Source organism: Zosterops lateralis (assembly GCF_965231275.1).
Source record: "Zosterops lateralis genome assembly, chromosome: 3".
NCBI classification, from domain to species: domain Eukaryota; kingdom Metazoa; phylum Chordata; class Aves; order Passeriformes; family Zosteropidae; genus Zosterops; species Zosterops lateralis.
In genome coordinates, this window is record NC_139764.1 from 91712061 (window position 1) to 91732837 (window position 20777).

Here is a 20777-nt window from a genome sequence, read left to right on the forward strand (position 1 = left end):
TCCCCAAAGAAATTTGTGTGTGTGCTTATGGGGAAGTAAATTCACCTTTCCACATTGTCTACCAGAAATGTCATGGTGGCAGCATTGCTGTACTTGTGGTGGTCAATGGGAATAAGCCAGGCACTTTTTGTGCATCCATTTAACCAAGTAATCAAACTATATCAGAATTGAGGAGATTGATAATTTTTGGATAGAAGCCCTTTTGCAGGTCAGGTTCTTGCCGAGCAAGCTTGCTGAGCAGGCCTGTTGTTTATCTATGCCTTGCCTCCTTTATTCTAAAATTGTATTTTCTCACTTTGATATCTTGAAAAAATGCTAAATATTTTGTTATGATATGATAGAGTACATGGGAAACTCTGGAAGCCAGAAACGATCCTGGGAAGTGTGGATTTTTTTGATTCTCTGGGGTTTTCTTTCTCCACATGCAGACCCATAGTCCAGATGTGTGTGAGTTTCATACAGCAGTACTTTAGGGTCTGTTAACCAAGATTTTCTTTGGATTTGTGTCTTATAACTTATATCTTCTGACTTTTTCAAGTGTCAAAGCTGTAGATTGAATTGCTGACAGTATTATGGTATTATTACATGAAAACCACTGCCCTGGCTGTAAGACACAACCTACCTTATCTTGAAAAAGAATATGTGTTCCCAAGTTCTAGAAATGAAATCAAGAGCAGTAAGGACAATCTGTGCTGCATGGTTGGCTGAGTCAGGGGTCTCACCAGCAAGAGCTGGTGGGAGGAGGACAGTGCTGAGGGTTGTGTCCTGGGACAGGCCCAGCATTGGTATGGGTGGACAGAGTTGTGGGGTTGGGCACAGACCCATATCAAGGCTGAAACATCAAGAGTGTTGGCAGGAGCTCTCTGGAAAGCTCTAAGCCTCAACATTCAGATTTTCTGGTGAGGATGTTCTTAGGATGACTAGACTGACACCTGAAACCTGTCACTAGCTGGGCAGAGTGCTAATGGGAAAGGTTGAAGACTTGTGGCCACAGCTAAAGTAAGACGGTCTGAAAAGTTTTAAATAATACTCTCTTCATAAATGCCCAAACTTCGTTGCAACAGAGACTTTAAATCGTAGTAGTATTACATCATCTTTATCTGGGGATGTGTGAGATCAGTCAGAAGAAAATACATTGACTACACGACTCTACCCTGAAGTACATTGACTTTAGGGCAATCTTTATAACCTGCTTTTCTGTACATTTCTATTTCATTTACATATGAGAATGCCAGAAGTACTTTGCCCAAAAAGATTCTTTCATAAAGAGACATTTTTCACAGAGATCATCAGTGATGGTAGTGTTTTGATAAACAAAAATACTGAAGGAAGAAGGTCTTCTTGATTACTAACAATGACTCTTTCAACAATTTTATTTTTTTATAATTTGCATTTGCTGGATTTAGATATTTAGATACCTGTATATTATTTGATTATTCTGATTGTGAATTCTTTGACTAAAGACTTAATATTACAGATAAGCATGAATACAAGAATTGTACTGCATTGGGACTTGCATGCTTCAAATAAAGGACAAACACATAAGATTTCTAAATCTCACTCACTGTTTCAAGAAAAAAGGTTTAATAATTGTGAGATGTAAAAATTCAAAATGCTTTATTTTCAAATGAGATCTACTTTCATGCTGCTTAATTTTGCTGTAATTGTGCATGTGAAATTAAAATTCTGGAATTTTCCTTCAGGTTTTGGTATGTCATGTAAGATCAAGACAAATGTCTGTGCTGTTTTCTACTCTAGTCAGACACAATTTTTTAAACTCCTACCACATTGGTTATGTTCCATACGAATAGGGTTTCCAAAATACATTTAGCAAACGATTTTTTTATCTCTTAATGAAAGTATTTTGAGAAGCAATGCAATGTGTAGTAGTTCTTACAACAATATTAGTATACCTGTATTGCTTCAGCATTCAGCATCTAAAATAAGTTCCAACAAACTCTAAACCTGATTTTCCAACTGTGAGAAACTGTAAAGATTTTTAATACCCAAAAAAGCCACATATTTGACATACTGAAGGGGCACTTAATAATTTGAAGGATTTTGTTGGTTTCATAGAAACTTCTTGTATTGTTGGGAGGTATTCCACAGCCAGCTTGGAACCACATTAAAAATGTAGGTGAATGATGAAGGCACAGCGTGGGTGTCTCTTGAGATGTTACCTATCACCTTGACAAGCTCTTTGTAAATTGAAAACTGGTTTAGCAAAAAAAGAGCTGCTGTGATTACTGAATGAATATAAAGCTTTCACTTCTCTGTCATTTAACAGCTGGCAGATTACAGAGCTGGTTTTTGGGGAGAAAAATTAATAGGTTAGTATTAGAGAGAGATACATAAAATCACTTTCTCTCCCAGGGTTTATGGGAAGCAAATTGATGTGCCAGGCTACACCTTAGAGGGGCAGTACCAGCAAGAATTGGTACCTTTCAGACTACAAAAATCCATAAAATGTCCTAGGTAGCTATTCAACAGGTTAATATCTCCAGGTGACAGAGTGGTATGAAAGCCTTAGGGAAAAAAAACAAAAAACCTATTTGATCTATTTAAGTCTTTTGCATTTGCGTAGATATGATCCTTGCTATCAGTACAGTGTGGGTTTTATCCTTGCTTCCTTCTTTCATATCCTGTGGGGATACACTTTTAGCTGTTTTTAAATTTTCTCTTGTTTGGATATTTAAGCAGGCAGGGATGGGTATATGTTGAAAACAACCCCCAAAATCTCCTTGGTTATGTGCGAGAAGGTTGTCCCATTCCATCAGAGATGGCAGCAGAGATAAATTTATGATTTCTCCCCTGCATAATCATTGTAAAGGGAAAGATGGTCATAGTGCTTCTTTCTGTTCACTGTGGGATGTATCATAGAATTATTAATAAACTAAACAGGAGCAAAATGCTCTCTAACAGATAGCGAAGGAGTACAATAATGACCACACATATGCCCAAATGTTGAGTTCCATCTACCACAGGAGGTGCTGATACTCTTTCTCTTCCTTGTGTGGAATGAGTGAGCAGTTGTTACAGGCCTGGTGTCCTTGTCTACAGCAGAATATAGCCCCTGTCAGGACGTGGGCAGAGGCACTGACAGCCATCTACATAGTTGCTGGATGGATCACAGCATGAGTTTTGTTTGGGCCAAATAGCACTTTCCTGAACAACTCTTAGGAATGATTCAGAAGTTGCTAGAGCCTGGTGACTGTTCCAAGCAAGCAATCTGGACATAGCCATCCTGTTTTGCAGGCTCAGAAAGTTTAGTAATAGTATGCCAGCTGGCCTCAGTTCCGTTCATTTTTAGTGTACAGTGCTGTCATCCTGTCTCCTTAGCCTGATCTAGTGACTCACTTGTATGTGAAGTCTCTGGAAGTGCAACACGATCTTCAGTGAAACACGGTCTTTTGGAATTTTGAGTTGAAGAGACTTTTTTTTTTTAAGGTTTAGAGAACAGCCTTACCCTCTTGCATAATTGTAGTACAGAAACAAACATGAAATTAATGAGTTCTGGGACAATTTCAGTATTAAACTCTCTTTCCTTGCTTCCAGTAAATAATCTTTTAGACAAATAACAGCAGACAATCTTCTTTAGCTGCACACTGAACAAGTATTGCAGTAAAGTAAACTTCCTTTGATATGGCATCAGCCTCACAGATGGCTTCATTGTTTAAATAGCCACAAAACTAATTTTGCTGCCAAGATTGTGACAACAGTGAGGTGTATGAAAATATCTTCTGGTGTTCTATGTGCTGTTTTGTGCTTATGGTTAAAACATACAATGACAACCAAAGTGGACAGAATGTCATAGTACATAAAAATGTTGTGCAGAATTAGTGATTTTATTCTGGGTTTTGGGGGTTTTTTTTACCACTTTGATGATATTGGAGTCCCAAAAGAATGGCAGAGTTGGAGAATGCATGGAATATTTTTTAATCGTGTCTATCTGTGTCAGTTACAGCCAGAATCTCGTAAGAAGAGGTAGATGAGAATCTATGTCATATCCAGTCCAGATGGTCCTGAGAGTTAGTCCTCTACAGAGTAGGTTTTGATTAGACCATTATTGAACAATAAACTACAAATTAGACCAGTATGGACTTTACTAGGGTGCAGAACATTATTTGTGTGGACTCCAAATGTCCAGTTGTGCAAAATGAGTTTGAGAGTAAGATTAAAAAAAAAAAAAAAAAAGAAAATTGTAATTTGTAGCTACATGTTAGGAAATCTTTGCTCATTAAGAATCACTGTGATCTAACTCAAATCAAAATCAGGCCTTTGGAGCCAAGTGCTTTAGAAATTTCAAGGGAATTTTACACCAAATGTTTCAGAGCAAAAGTCTAGAAAATCTGGCCACTCGCTGCCACTTTTCAGTTCCTTGCCAAGTTATTACTTAGTTATAGGTTTCACTTTTAGCAATCTAATTATTTTCCTGGGAGCAAAGACAGGTCATCATAACAAGACTGAACCTGTGACATTTGTGGTTTAATATTTTTATTTCCTTTTCCTGATTATATGTTTTAATTAAAAGGATATAATGAAACTTTGCCACTCATTGTCTTTTAATATAGAACGCAAACAAAATGAAGCATTTTAACACCACAGTACTTAATTTAGCTTTGCAGTGGATATAAGTAACTTCTTTTCTCTAGATTCCTGGTTCATTGTCCCATCAGTGCAGAAAAACTTTTAGCCAAGTGCTCACACATAATGGATATAGGCACATCAGCCTGGCATGAGTCAAGCTTGAGAACTTTGATGGAGCTTTTAAGATTTCTCATGTCAAAACTGACTGCAAAAAAATCTCCAAAACCAAAAAACACTTTAGGATGGATTAGCATGATGGTTCACAGCTCATTTCTAGCAATAGCACATATTGTCACCTAATAAACACCTGCTAAAACATGACAGAGATTTCAGAAGGTCTGAAGGTGCTACTTCATTTTACTTCATTTTAGAAACTTTAGAAAAAAGAAAATCAAAATCAATGTTAGCTTTTGTTTATTCAGTCCTTAAAATACTTCTTTTCCTAATATATTAGGGTACCAAGAACAACATAATGTAAAATTGCATATGAAGGGTTTTGACCTTCTTTCTGTTCTTGTTTCTCCTGCTCCTCCCATTTGTGCATGACCCCTTTTACCAGGTATTTGTTCTACCTACCATACGAGGAATCTACTTTATAGAAACAGGTGTCATTAAGAAACTTTGGATTGTGGCTTCATAATGTGGTTCATTTTGCTTTCTGAACTTGTTTTCTTCATGATGCTCTTAATTCTTATTCCCATACTGCAGCTAAGAAGCATCTTAGTGGTGTTACCACTGCAGCTTAGTCATCCTGCCAAACATGCAATTGTGTGTGTGTTGGAGAGATTTTTTTTCTTTCTTTTCAAAGACAGATCAGTTCTTTTTTACTTATTTATAGGTTGTTTGTATAAGCCACTAAAAGAAAAAAGAAACCAGCTCAAAGTACTGAAAAAAAGCAACAGAAAATCATGTTGTTGTGTTAAAACAGAGGTTTGGTGACAGAATTTGCTGTTTTAAAGAGCACCCTCTGCCTCACCTTGGCTGGTTAAATAGAAAATATCTGTTGCATATTGTGAGGCACACATAATGCCAATTAATTTGGGAATCTTTTTTTCCCTCTGAAGTAATCTAAATCATGAAGTTTATAAGCTTTCACCTTTCTAAACTTGCATTAAAATTGTTATATTTATGAAGAGTATAACTTTTCATAGGCTATAAGTGTGGATTGCAAAATACTCACTGATCCATTAAGGTCCACAAAGAGCCACACATTGAAATGTATATTACTTGAGGACTTCCCAGGTAGCAAGCTTTCTATAATTCTTCTACAGCTGAAGCTTTTGAGATGGCAAATTCTTCTGCCCTTATATTGCCATTTTTCCATACAGCCAGAATGGTGAGCATCGTACATACCACCATTGTTAAAGTATGAGCCTACAAATACTATCCAGACAAAAGTCTTCCTAATTCCCATACCTTTCAGATGCCATATCTAAGAAGAAATGGGGACAAAGCTGAAAAAGAATTTCTGAATTTGTTATCACAAGAATTTCTAATAATGGCAACAGAACAAAGTATGGAACTAGGAGAGAAAAAAAAATCAATCAACATTCCTTCAGAAGACTGGAAGGACTTGGACTGCAGAGGCTTGAAAACTGCAATGCTGTCATCCATTCACATCCATCCACACTCTGTTTTTAACCTGTGTGCAGGACAATTGTTAGCATTGACCAGGGACAAGGACAGGACAGAGCCATTTTTTCCTGACACTGTATCGCAAAGGAATGTGAAGAAAAAGTTAGTGGCTATGACATTTGCTGTGCTACATTTTTATGACTTAACTATAGGTCCCAGTTCTTTTCATTTTCAATTACAGGCACAGAGAGGAGGCCTGTATGCCATATTGAATTCCTGTTAAAATTTTGCCTCATGATTGTCTGTTAGCAAGATAAAGTTTCAAGTCTCTGGGGGCAATAGAGTGCCACTTAGGAAAGTTTTAAGCACAAAGAGAATATTTCTGGAAAGCTTGACAGAGTCTACAGTCCAGCTTTGCTAAAAGCCACCACAGTGGCAGAAGTGAGGAACTGCCTGTGCCAGAACAGGGAGATTTTGTAATCTGAATAAACAGCAAATCAAGGGGAAAGAAAGACAGAAGGACAAAAGGAAAGAAAGAGAGAAAGAGAGAGAAAAAAATTGAAATACCATTGCCTTACTTTAACTAGTAGTAAAGGTCTATAAATGTCATGACAAGCTGGTGTTAGCTGAAGATAAGTCTCTATTAAATCATCAGTAGTGTATCTTTTACTAAAAGTGATATTTTCCAAATTTAATCTGCCATTGCTTCTTTTCTTGTCTCTCAGCCCTATGAGGTTTTCTCTGACTTCTAAGTAGTCAGGCTAGAGAACAGAAATGTGGTAAATATGAGTCCTGCAGTTTGAATTTATCAAATAATAAAGCAGAATAGATACTCTGAATTAAGCTTTATCTGTACAGATTTAAAGAATTGTTTTCTTCTTGAATGTATTTTGCTGAAACATAAAGAATTTTGATTATATTTAACAAGCACCATTTGGAGTGCATCTATGAGATTTGTATACAATATTTTTGCTACTTTAAAACTTAAAGAAGAGTAAGCTCCTGTCTTATTTTCTTAAAATTACTGTCCTTTCCTTATATGGCAGGTCTTAATAATTCAAAATCCAATTTTATTTAGTAGCACCAATCATTGCAGAGAATGTTGGGAGCAATAAAAAGAATATTGCGAAATCTCTTTTCAATTGTTTTTATTCACAATTCATCTGTATAGTTGTAGTATATATCTTGTTGTCTTGCCCTTAGGAAGTGTGATCTTTTTGTTTTGTCCTTGTATATAATTCTCAAACAGATTCATGTGCCAAGAGATTCCAGGGAAAAAAAATATGAAAAAATAGTCTTCAAATTGCTAAATGTGTAAAATTTTTATATACTTGCATAAGATATATATAAATCTGTTTAAACTCCATTGCATTTTTAATAGTAACAAGAATATAAGAAATCTTTATTGTGCAATATATTTTCTTTCATCATGTTAGTATACCAAGATAAACTTGGTAAATTCCTTTCTTCCATCTTCAAATAAGTATGCCTTTCCATGTAAAGTGTGAACTTAATTAACTTCCTTATTCTCTGTCAAATTCAATTTTAAGCATCTCAGTTGTCAGGTCCCAATGCCTGTGTCTTGGCAGGCTGACATGACAAGACATCTGCAAGTAGACCTTTTAGACCTTTTGTCTCCAGTTATGTCAGCTACCTGAGGAAGCTTCATTATTTGTTGATAAGACTCCTTAATATACAGGGAGTAACTGTTATTTAAAACTATTTTAAAAATTTAGGTCAGCTTCAAACTAGTTAAACTACCCCCATCCTCCTCTCTCCATATGATTTCATGGAAACTACCTAATAGTTTATTTTTCCATTAAGAATGCATTTCATTTTGAACCTGTTTGTGTAATTGTGATTTGTTCTACTTTTTTCTGAGCCTTGCCTTCAGAGCTGGTACAATACTTCTTATGACGTGGTGTTGGCCTTCCAGTGTCTTCATACTGACTGCATTTTAATCTTCATTTCTCAGATTGTGGCTGTAAAAACCTTCCAGTATCCTCTTAAAAGCTCTCCAGCTCTTGGTCACTTAAGGAATCCTGCTCTGCATTTGCTTCATATTCAATTACTCTAATTTGAACACGGGTAATCAGATTTGTATGCAGGCCTTCACATAAGGTCATAACAGTTTCTTGTACTTATCCTTTTGCTTGATAAGTAGCTCTTTTAGCACACAGAGATATTGTTGTTTTTACCCTCATATCCCCAGGGCTTTCAAGGACAGGATGGACTATTTTTTTTTAATAATGTAGATCTTTTGTCAAATAGGATCCTCAAAAGTGGTCAAGTTAAAAAAGATGTTTTATTGGATGCATTTTTTATCATACATGAGGTGATGAACTAGAGGTAGTGTTCCAACTACATTTTTATTGTTGACAGTTTGGAATTTAATGCTATGGAAGGGTAGTTGAGAAGACAGGAGTTCCTTCTTTGCTAGAAGGTCTTTCTCAGAATGCAAAAGGCAGATACTGTGCATACTTCTCATGGGGTTGTACTGACAAACTGGAAGACAGACCATAGAATACACTGAATATTTTAGAGGAGATGGAAGGGCATTATTTTGATATTTTAAAGAAAATTGCTAATTACTTTTGATTTCTGATTGCTGGCAAAGTTTCTGTTTATAAATTTTGCACAGCCTAAAATACTTTTTATGGCCTTGGCCTGGACTTGGACTGTCATGCTCCACTTGTTCTCCTCTTTCAAGAGAGATCTAAAAACTCAAAATATTTCTTGTTGATTTCAGTTTACCTAGGAAAGTGTGCAGTACATCCGAGGAAAAATAAGTATGAGGAAATAGAAAGTTTCAGTTCTAACTTCAGATTGCTTTTGCACTTGAGAGTTTTCTGGCATTGTTTGTATGATATTGACTTTTATGATCCTATAACCAACAGCAAGACATTTATTACATAATAAAAGTGAACACACTAAAAATAAAATCCATCAATCTTTGCTTATTACCTGCAAAAGAAAATTAAAATATCAATCTTAATGTGAAAGATGTATTAAAGTTTTAAAGGTGCTGTATACTCCTAAATGATTTTCATAGCTTTCAATCCAATACAATTTTGCACATCCTTAGAGATGGACAGACACAGTTGGGTAAATGCTTGTAAAACAAGAAAGCTGTATCTTTCAAAAGTGGTACAATTTAAGCATTTTATTTAGCAAACATTGCAATGGTTCATGTGTGCACAAATACAGAAATTAGTATGTAACAGGAGAGAAATTTCTTCTGATCTTGGGACTGTATAAAGATAGCAAATATAATCATAACAGCTTTATTTTGGTCACCCAATAAGACTGGGTGGGTTTTTGTTTTGTTTATTTGGATCGTTTTAAGAAAAAATTTCAAGTAGGCTCAACAAAGACAATATGAACAAAAAGACTGCCAGCAGATAAATAGAGGACCACGTTGAATGCTACAATAGGTACATATCTGTGCCATGTAGACCCTTGAGCATTGCATTTGACACCTTGTAGTGTAAATATGGCTTAATTATGAGGTATTCCATGAACTTGCACTTCATATATTTTTGTTTCTATGATTGAACTCTTCCTTCCCCTAGAGTAAACCTAGCAAAATTCATTAATTTTTGATAAAATAATTTTTTAGAAATATGTAAATTTGATATTAGATAACTTGCAGACTAAAGCTTTCACAGTTTAGTTGTGTCTGTGTGGGTGTGTGTATATGCACATGTGCAAATGACAATTCGGTACTATCTTTCTAGTAGTAGATTCTGATCATGATTATTTGTAACTCTGGAGTTGAGAAAAATTTCCTCATTTCATTTTGGAGTGAATAAAGGTGAAAATTCTGTGCATGATTTACCATTAGTCACTCAAGGTTAGTTCTTCCAGTCTAATGCTGAACTGAAAGTTAAAACTTGGAAAAGATACTCAGTTTGCTTAGTAGAGACTTCAGTTTCAATACCATTCTTGAAAGAAAATTTAGCTTTTTTATCTCCTATTTGTGAGCTTATTGTGTTCTGGTTTTATGAGTATAGTAATTACCTTCCTCAAAAATTGTTTTCTTCTTCTGTAACTTCTGTAAATACAGTTGAATTTATGCCTTCTATTTATGCATGAAATGGCAAAATGCAACTCCTACTGTAGCCTTGTGGACAGGGTATCATGGGCTGTGCCTCACACCTACTGAACCTCTTGACATATGCCCTGAAATTTTCTGAAACCCTGATTTTCTCCACAGAGCTTCTGAAGTCCCTGCCAGTGTTGTAATTCCAAAGCTGTCATTTGGTATCAAAGGACTATGTCGCTTCCTCCTAACTTATTATTTTTCCTTTGTATGTGGTTTTGCCTGTGGCCACCAATTTAAGGTAATGTTAGAAAATACTCAGGGAACTGTAGTAGAGGGACTATGGAACAGCAAAAGGTCAGCAAGTTTACATTTGGCTAAACTTAAGTGCAACATGGAAAACTTTTGCAGCTGTTTTAGTAATAACATAAAAAATAACAAATATAATATATCCTTGTAAAGCCATTGAAATAAATAGAGGAAAAACATTTACTTAGTTCCTTTTCTTTCTTGTTTACCCTCCCCATTTTTCCTAATTGGCTGTTTCTGAATTGTTGCTGTCAAGTTCCAGCTACTGTTTGTGGCCTATATAAGCGAACAACTGGTTCAGGGAAGGGTGAAACTGACATAATTTTAACTGACATAAGCAGTTTGAGCTTTTTGCTGCTAAGGCCTCTAGGCAATCTTTGCAATCTAGTTGATGGTTGTGACATCTGAGAAAAAAAAGAAATCTGTTATTTCTCCTGAAAATTATTGTCAAATTGAGCCTCTGAATACTAACTTCAGCAAAGGTTGGGAAGTTAATTTTCATATTTTTATAATTCCTTTCAAATCCAGCTGTCTTATTCATGTAACAATTAATAGAAGTTGGGCTGCCAGAGACCTCAAATCCTTCAGGATTTATCAGAATGTATCTTTTTTTAACTCAACTTCTTAAACCAAAATAGAAAATAAGATCTTATCAAATCAGAACATTACATTGCCAGTGTTATGATGCTGTGAAGTGGCATCGGCAGTGGCACTGCTGGAAGTGAAACATGTGGACATATGGCAAACTTTAAGCATTACCTATTGCATATTTAAAGACTCTTGCATTCTAGTGTGGAGACCATAGCAAGAAAACTTGAGTGAAATAGTCCTTCAAAAGTTTATTCAGTCCAGTGACAGCTACCATTTATATTTTGGTTTGGTTTTCTTTCATTATCAACCACTGCTGTTTAATTTTCGGTGGTTTCTCTGTTACGATAAATCAGAAAGAGGCAGTCTAATATATTAAATGAAAAATGAAGGAAACTCTTCATAAGTTAAAGCAAAGGATTACTATGTTTAAGGCGGTGTCAATATTCTTTCCAGTGGCCTCTGTTGCAAATAAATAGACAGTTTAGCCTTAGAAAGAGTCTTGAAAAGGCTTATATTATCAAATAAATATTCTGATACACACCACTTAAGAATGAGTAATTTGTTAAATATAAGTTTATTTAATAACCTTTAATTGAAAATTCATTTATCACCAAGCTGCCATTTTTCTTTTATTTTTTAGTCCTGCTATGTTGTAACCTTTTGCTTCTGTCTCATAATAAATATTAGCATTACATTTTAGCATCTAGATTGTAATGTTTTGAATGCTTTTCTGAAAAAATAAATTAGCATGCATAGCTAGTTTGAATGGGAAGTTAAACCTTTGGCATTTTAGATATATATATATATATATATATATATATATATATATATATAAATTTTTTTTTGCATTATGGATTTTGATCATGTGCATTTGTTTAAAATTTCTTCTGTCCAGGAAGATAGAGGTAATGTATAAGGAAGACCTATATTTCGGCTCGATTTCATGAAATTTTTTAAATTAATAAACAGTGCTACAGATTGATCTGTGCTAGGAAGTGAAGTCTGTATAGGTTTTTATGTCTGTAAGAATGGTGAATATATACTCCACTTGAGAAGGAAATTGGAGAAAGACATCCTTGGCTACCACACTGTGCATATTTTTGCTAAATCTAAATACCAAGACTACACAGATTCTTCATCAAGCACTGTAATTTCGTTGTTTTTTTGTTTTTTGTTTTTTTTTTTTTTTTTCCAATTTTGAAAAGGACTTGGGTGAAAAAAGGGATATGAAGTATGGTGAGAGAACTCTAACTTTAGTTCTATATGAAAAATCCATTATCTTAAGTGCTTCAATGTAGTATCGTTTGTAATAGTTCTCAATATGCAGCAAACATCAAACTACTTAATGAATCAAGAGTCTGTGACTACAGTCTTATTGGCAGTAGACCTCAGTAACTCTACAGACAAATATGGATCTTTTACTGAAAATTTGGCAATAAATTGAAAGCTTGATGGAAGCATATGATAGCTAGATGGTCAGCTAGAATCTTCATAAACCAAAGATTAAATGATTTTGTTCACTGTTTAGGAACCTTCAAAGGCTAATTCATCTTAGGTCTAGACTAGAAACAGTAAAATCTGTGCAGATGAAACTCTGTGTCTATCTCAATATACTTCAGTCAAAGTTTTAGAAAAGCACATAAATAATGTAGTTGAATACTTGATCTTGAAAAGTGAAGTCCTGTGAGCTATTACATGTATTATTGAGTATGGCTGTCATTCTCAGATCACTCATTTTTTACTGAGTTTTAGGAGGTTGTGGTAAAGTGCATGCCAGTTTCAGGATGCCAAGTACCACTTTACCTTGACAGAGGTAGCGGTTAAGAAGATGCAGGTAAACATTGTAGGAGACTTCATAGAGATACAAGACTGACTTGCTGCAATACAGTTTCAACAGTTAGCCAGTGACAGTTGTTATTTATATGGCAGATGTAGATTTTCTGTGATGTATTTCCTTGGGAATGCAGTTTACTAGAATTCATAGTGGCTTTGAATAATGCAATTATTAATTTTTTTTTTTCTGATAGAACACCTTCTCATAAAAATAAAAGCTGGCTTTTGGATTGTATACATTTTTGCTGCATGCATCAGATCTTTTCATGGAACTACTTCCATTTACAGTTGTTTGTAAAAATGTTTTGATTAGAAAATAACAAAGAATTTTTTGTCTCAAATCCAAGTATTCTCCTGTATCAAAGGAGGTAACAAATTTTTATTTGTTTGGCTTTCACTGAACAAATGCCTGTGTTAACCTGTCATGACTAAGGCAGCAAAAAGGAGAAAGTTTGAAAAGAGAGAGGTAGTATTTTCTGTAGTGCTAAAATCATGTAATAAGATACAGCAATGTACTCTGTAGTTTATAATAGGTCATTTTTTCCAGCTTTTTGGAATACAAATCAGTATCCTTGTTTTATTCCAATTATTCTGATATCTTTATTTTATATGTAAGCACTATATTTTACATGTAATCTTTCTCATGTATGTGAATCAGGCAGAGACTTTTTTTAAAATTGTGAGTGACCACATCCAAAGGCATACCCTATTCTGCTAAACCTGCTGAAACAGTACAAAATAAACCAGGTATCATAATGTTTGCTTCTACTTTTGGTAGCTATTTACAAACAACCTTAATTAGTTTCCTTAATTCAAGAAATCTTACATCTTTGATCTGCAATGAGTAGAACATATGTCTAACTCATCATTCATTGTAGTCTTAGGTGATTTTTGTTTCCTTGGAAATGTTTATAGAATTTTTTGATATTTTTATAATAAAATTAGGTTGTAAGTGAAAGTGTTTTCTCTTCTTTTTTTTATCTTTGTTTCTTGACCTATTCAAAATTTTTTCTATAACTTGGTTTGTAAATTAGGTTCAATTACTCTCATTTCAATGCTACTGTGACAAACTGAGTAATGAATTAAGGGCATGCATTCACTAATTGAACTTACATGGTATAATGGGGCATAATTAATATTGATATATTGATATAATGCTTTAAAAACATTCTGAGGATGTGCTTGTATTGTGTAATTAATCCTCTCAACATGCATGTTAGAAGTTGGCATGGTTATGTTCATTCTGCAGATAGGCAGCGTAAGGAAAAAGAGAAAGTATGGGGTGGAAGAATTTGTGCATCAAACATGTGGCTTCTGAAATGATACCTGACTTATATGTGAGCTTTTCAGACCACCAGTTCTTTGATGCATGTTTATCTTCTGTGCTTGTCCACAACACGTTTTAGCTCCCTGCACTTATTTGCTCTTCTCTAAGGGAAATTAAAGAATTTTAATTTGTACTACTTCAATGGAAGGAATGGTGTGCCATTAAAAACTTTCTAAGAAGTTTGAGAACAAAACCAATTCCATTTTCCTTCTCCCCTACACACATTTTTTGTAGGTGGAGGAGTATATCTCCTTTAAGATGATACCTTGTTCAGATAACTTCTTTCAAATAACTAATATTAACAAATGATAGTAAGTTTCTGCAATAAAAAAGAAGAAAATGTGTCCATTCATATTTTCCCAATGTAACTGCTTAGTTCCCTTCATATTTTCTGTTTCTTTTAACAAATATTGACTTAATTTATTTTTCAGAACCCGAACTAATGTGAAACTCGGATGAAAACCAAACTTTTTTTAATACCCCTGAGGCTTTAATTTACTGTCAGAGAACAGTTAATTATTAGATTCTATTAAACTCCTATTTCACTACCTAAATGAAAACTGTACATAAACGGCTTTCTACTGCCTGCATCCATAATTATGGATGGTTGTATGAATATCTTTGCAATATTTACAAGGTAGAATTAAATAAAAACTTCTTTCACTCCATTCAAAGAAGAGCAGCAAGATATGTAGGACACTGTTTGAAAATGGATCTGTAAAGAGCTTCATTGAAGGACTGTTAAACCAAGAACTGAGTTTTAAATGAGCTTTGAAAATTATGATATCTATTAAAAACTGAAATGTTTTGCACAAGTAGATTCCATGACCCAATTTCACCTTATTTCTGTAAGGAATCGTGTTTAAAAAAAACCAGAAAAACAGCAACAACAACAAAACCACAAACAACCAACCAACCAAACAAAAAACCCCAGAAAAACACCCTAAAACAAACAAAAACCCCAAAACCCCCAAAAAACCCCCAAACTCAAAAACAAACCCCAAAGCCAAATAGTTAATTATAGTTGTTGGACAAGTATTATTGTTTCATTCTGCAAATTTGAACTGTAATATATTTCATTCTTTCTTTTGACAGTATTACCTAGTCATACATGTGGCAACCCAGGAGAAATACCTAAAGGAGTACTTCATGGAACGAGATTCAACATTGGAGATAAAATCCGATATAGCTGTATCTCTGGTTACATCCTAGAAGGCCATGCCATGTTGACATGTATTGTGAGTCCTGGGAATGGTGCATCGTGGGATTTTCCAGTTCCTTTTTGCAGAGGTAAAAAATGAAGACATGAAATATCTTTTAAATACAGACAGCAGATTAAATAAATTTATTTTGAGGTGGTTTTTTTTTTTTCTCCTTAATTAAAGTGTACTAATGTACTGTCTAAAAATTGACACCATTTAAAACTGGAAAAACTCAAGCAGTTACACTGCAGAGTTTACATTCAGAGGTAGATAGATCCTCATTCCTTGAAGAGGACCCTGTGGTCAAAGAGGTCAAAGTCCTGTGGCCCAGCATCAGCTCCTTAGTAAAATGCTGTTCTGCTGGAATCTGATGCTCCTACCTGACCTTCCCCCTTATATTAAGGAGAACCCCACTGCTCTCCTGTGCTCTTCAGCCTGTTCTCATGCCCTGTGGATACCCTTTTCTGCTACTCCTGCCACTTCCTTGGCAATATCATTGCTACCCATATCGATGAGCAACAAAGGGAAGTTGTTTTATCTAGTAATGGTTACTTGTGACTGAGGGCCCTTATATCATAATTCCTCATAGCAAAGAAATATTTTATACTTTTCTGTGCTTCAAAACAAATGCAAGGGTTAATAATAATAATAAAAAAAAACCTAAAAAAGTTTTGGCCAGATCTGGTTTTTTGCATTTGATTTCAATCAGTTCTCAACAGAGATTTCTTTTACTAGTGCTTCAAAGCAGAAAGAAACAAAAATTTTCTGACCATTCAGTTTATGATCTTAGATGTTTGGTTTTGTCTCTTTTGTCCTTTTACTAAATTGTAGCAAAAAAAAAAATTGTATAGGTATATACAAATATAGTTACAAATTATAGTTTTATATACTTACAAAAATGTTCAGAGTGAATCAATGGCCGACCTACATTCTGTTAATATGGGTATTTTTCCCTGAGAATTGAAAAGTTCTTTGTCATCTAAGTCTCAGCTACCACAATAGTATCACCCGAAACATTTGCCTTCTTTGTCTTGAGGTTGAAATACTGTGCAGTGCAATTCTGAAACATTTTGAAAGTTAATTTCATTCTCTTCAGTAGTTCCACTAACAGATGATTTATGATATGTGACTACTTCTAAATGAACTTTGTATAATTAGGTTCTCAATTCTCAGTAATTTTGAGAATCCCTAGTTGATTATAGTTGCATGAGTCAAGATTTTTATGAAGCAAACATTAGGAATACAAATTGGATTAGTGATATTACAATGGTAAGCTTTTTCTCACAATAAAAATAGCTGTGAAGGGAAGAACATGTAATATATTATCATTAAAAATACATCTATCTATTGGAGGGAAAATAAAGAAGACAATAAAGTAAAAAAGATCCTACATCAGAAAAGTCCAAAAGGAACAAGCAATAATTAATCAGGTTTCACATTTAAGAACTACTGTTGGAGAAATAGTGTGCTGAAAAGATATGTTTTTACATACACAAACACATATATTTTTATATATCTAAAATCAAAAAATATGTTCCTTGAAAAAGGCTGAAAGGAAAAAGAGCCTGTGATTAAATTAGAGTAAAATAAACTGAATAGAGAGATGCAAAGGTGATGTTTTTGAAAAAACAATAGCAAACAGAAATCGATGGTTTTGTTGTTATCCATACCTTCTGAGGTAGGAAGCAATTATGTTTTAATTTCTTCTCAGCCTCTGATGTTTAGATAAATACTGTTTTATAAGTTTTAGGAGGAGAAAAAGATGTCCTGATCCCATATTTATCCATGTTTACAATCAAAAAAAAAAAAAAAAAAAAAAAAAAAAAAAAAAAAAAAATTTCCAATAATTTTGCTTATTGATGTTACATTATATGATAAAATAAGAATATTTTCCCTATATCCACTCTATAGTCTCTAATTTTTAGAGTGATATAGTAAATTCCCATCTAAGCAATTTTGTTCACTTTCAGAATAATCTAATTTGGGGCAGTATTCACATTGAGATGAAGTTTGGAAAAAGCCCTAATTTTAATTAGTCAAATAAGGAGTCAGAGGTTTCAGGAAAGCAGACACTGTGTAATTTTTTACACGCTAGTGAAGCACCAGTAGATCACACTCAAGAGATTTAAGGACACAGATACAAATAGTTTTATATCTGTGTCTGTGTGTGTGTGTGTGTATACACATATATATATATATATTTACACAAACATATAATCTATGTTTAGATGTTCTGGCTCTAGCATGTGTCAGTAGGTTTGGAGGGACCTGATAAAAAAATGAAAAGATGCCAGGTCAAAGCTTGATCTGTGAAATAAGGGGCCTGGAAGCTGGGAACAAGTGAAAAAATGAGATGACCAGCACAATGAAAATATAGCAGAGGTATCCAGAATGATGCAGTAAAGTCAAAAAATAGAAAAAAGAAATCTTCAGCCTGACCATAAGCAATATGAGCCAAGTTAAGATCAGACAAGGATTCATCTATTAAGAAATGAAAAACAAACCTCAGAGGCAGTCATAAAAAGAGGAAGAATTTGATAAATGCCCATGGAGTTCTGAGAATAATTAGATTGAATTTCCTATTAAAAAAAAAAAAAAAAAAAAAAAAAAAAAAAAAAAAACCAAACAAAAAAAACCCCACAAAACCTGAAATTTTCAACAATCTTTAATTTGTTCTCAAAGAATCCATCCTTTTCTCTTTTTGCTTTAAAATTAGGACTTTACTGTTCATTTGTTTTAGACTAGTACTTCAAGGGATCATTATCAGCTCCAAAAGCATATTCCCAAGTGAAAGATAACCCTATCACTGGAAAACAGTTTAAGATACTTAAGTGGAGAAGAAGAGAATGTTTACAAGATATCCTGAAGACTGATCTTTTATTTTTTGGGACAGAGAGTATGAGATTACTGCTGATTAATTTTTAAACTTCTTATTTTAACTCTCTTCTCTTAAAAACATGTTTTTGCATTAAAAATTTGTTAGAGTTGGGGTTTTGATTTTAAGTTTTCTTAAGTACAAGCTATCAATTCATAAATGAACTTTTCTGCCAGATTAGCAAATAATTAGTCCATCACTATTTCTGTATTATTTGCAGTATGTAACTTTTTTGACTAATAGATCAGATGTCCTGTCCAGAGTGGATGGAGAGGAAATAGATCTTTATAATATAACAAACCAATATGATAGAAAAAATAATTAAAGGTTGCTAAAGAAAGCAAAATGTTTACAAAATAAAAACAACCAGTGCAAGATTACCCATCTGAGTCCAGTATTCTCAGGGTCCAAAGCTGTGGAATCACCCCAGTGGGGTCTACTTAGATCAAGCTCACTGGAATCTCAAAGCTAAAATGTTCAAAGTAGTGCTGCAGATGGAATGGTTGCGCACAGGTCCCTAAACAAGTTGCAAACATTTGTGTGCTTCTATTTTGTAAATGCTATCAGCTTCATGTGAGAAATATGATCATTTAATATATGTAAAATAGATTCTGTTTTGCTAAACCACAATAATTTCTGAGATTTTAACCAACCCCCCCTCCCCCCAAAATTCTACTTAGAGAGCAATCTAAATTATTTTGAAGTGCCCTTTGACAACCACGTAGATAGAAATAAAATTAATCTTAGATGCATGGTCTAATGAGTATTTAATTTATGTGAAGTTGATCAACAGCAAGAGAAGAAATTGAGAAAGGGAGTCAAACTGATTACGGCATTTAGCTGAGATGCAGTACATCTGGATTCAAATGATGATAGAAAAAAACCCAAGCAATTTCTAGCAAGTGTCTATTTTTTATAACACAGAAAAGAAGCAGAGGTGTTGGCTTTTACCTATTCAAAATAAAGTCTGTAAAAACCTAAAATAGTAATGAAGATAAGGAAGTAGGCGTGTATATTTTGATGATTAAATAGTTGTCTGCCTGTTGGAATTAAATTAGATGAATGAGCTATCAGATGAACGCATAATGCTACACCATTTTAACACTTTGTGATGTGTTTGGTCATTCTGAATCTGCGGTTTAGCAGCTTGACAGTTGGCAATGACATGAAAAAAATTATTTTTAAGCTTCTCATTGATATTCTATGGCTTGTGTTTATGTTTTTGTTAGTAAGACATTTTAAAATGGTAATTTTAAAGTCATATTTTAAAAAAGCTGTTACCAAACTCCTTGTACAAACCTTTTTGAAAATATACAGAGCATGTGTTTGTGAAAGTAATCATTCATCATTTCATAGTTATATTCTCTGTAGTGAAGTATTTTTTTTTAAATGAAGTACAATTCACTACTTTCTCACAAACGAGCTACAGAAAAGTGCCATTTAATAAAGAATTCAACAAATCTTAGAATCACAGAATGTGTCAAGTTGGAAGGAAGCCATAAGGATCTTTGACTCCAACTCCCTGAAAGCTTTAAATTAAACCATATGGCTAAGAAAGAGCAACATTGCAAAGCTCCTTGAACTCCAATAGGCTGTGCCATGACCATTTCCCTGGGGAGCCTGAACCAGTGACTGGCCAGTGTCCCAGTGAAGAACCTTTTCCTAATGCCCAGTCTGAGCTTCCTCTGACACAGGTTCATTCTGTTCCCTTGTGTCCTATCGATGGTCCCCAGGCAGAGATCAGCACCTCCCTCTCTGGAGTCAGGTGCAGACTGTCACAAGGCCATCCCAGAGCCTTCTCCAGGCTGAGCAAGCCAAGAGACCTCAGCCACCACTCCGAAGTCTTGCCCTCAAGACTCCTCTGTACACACTCTAATAGTTTGATGTCGTTCATATATTGAGATGTCCAGAACTGCACACAGTACCTGTGGTGGGGCCATTGCAGAGCTAAGCAGGGTGGGACAGTCACCCTTGCCTGCCTGGCCATGCTGTGCCCAAATCTCCCCAGCCCACAGCTGGCTGTCCTGGCTGCCAGGGCCCTGCTGACCCACATTCAACTTGCCATCAACCCAAACCCCCAGATCCTTCTGCATGGATGTGCTCTGCAGCCTCGATAAAGAAAGACCTATTTCAGAGAAGCTTTTAATAGAGCTTGCTAAATAATTTAGGCCCGTGTTTCATTTAGAATCCTCTAAAGCTGCAATTTCCTTTAATTGACTTATAAAATGTGACTCAAAATGACAATATGCCATTTGATGATGATTCATAAAATATCACTCAAGTTTTTAATTGCACCTATGCTATTGCTAGTGATAGATAAGAAAATGACTACTAATTACATAATAAGAAAAAACTTTATTACTATGAATTTTGTACTTTAAATCACCACTTATGTTCCAAGAGTAGTGTAGCAATGTGATTTATCACATGAAGAGT

At 34.6% G+C, this 20777-nt stretch overlaps 1 protein-coding gene across 1 annotated transcript in view; it reads left to right on the forward strand.

Annotated features, from left to right (window-relative positions):
* CSMD1 (CUB and Sushi multiple domains 1) overlaps nt 1-20777 on the forward strand; it is a 1076561-nt gene that overhangs the window by 542588 nt on the left and 513196 nt on the right. Inside the window, exon 4 of the mRNA XM_083857383.1 lies at nt 15360-15554. Coding sequence (XP_083713509.1) covers nt 15360-15554 — 195 coding nt within the window. The remainder of the gene's footprint in view (nt 1-15359; nt 15555-20777) is intronic.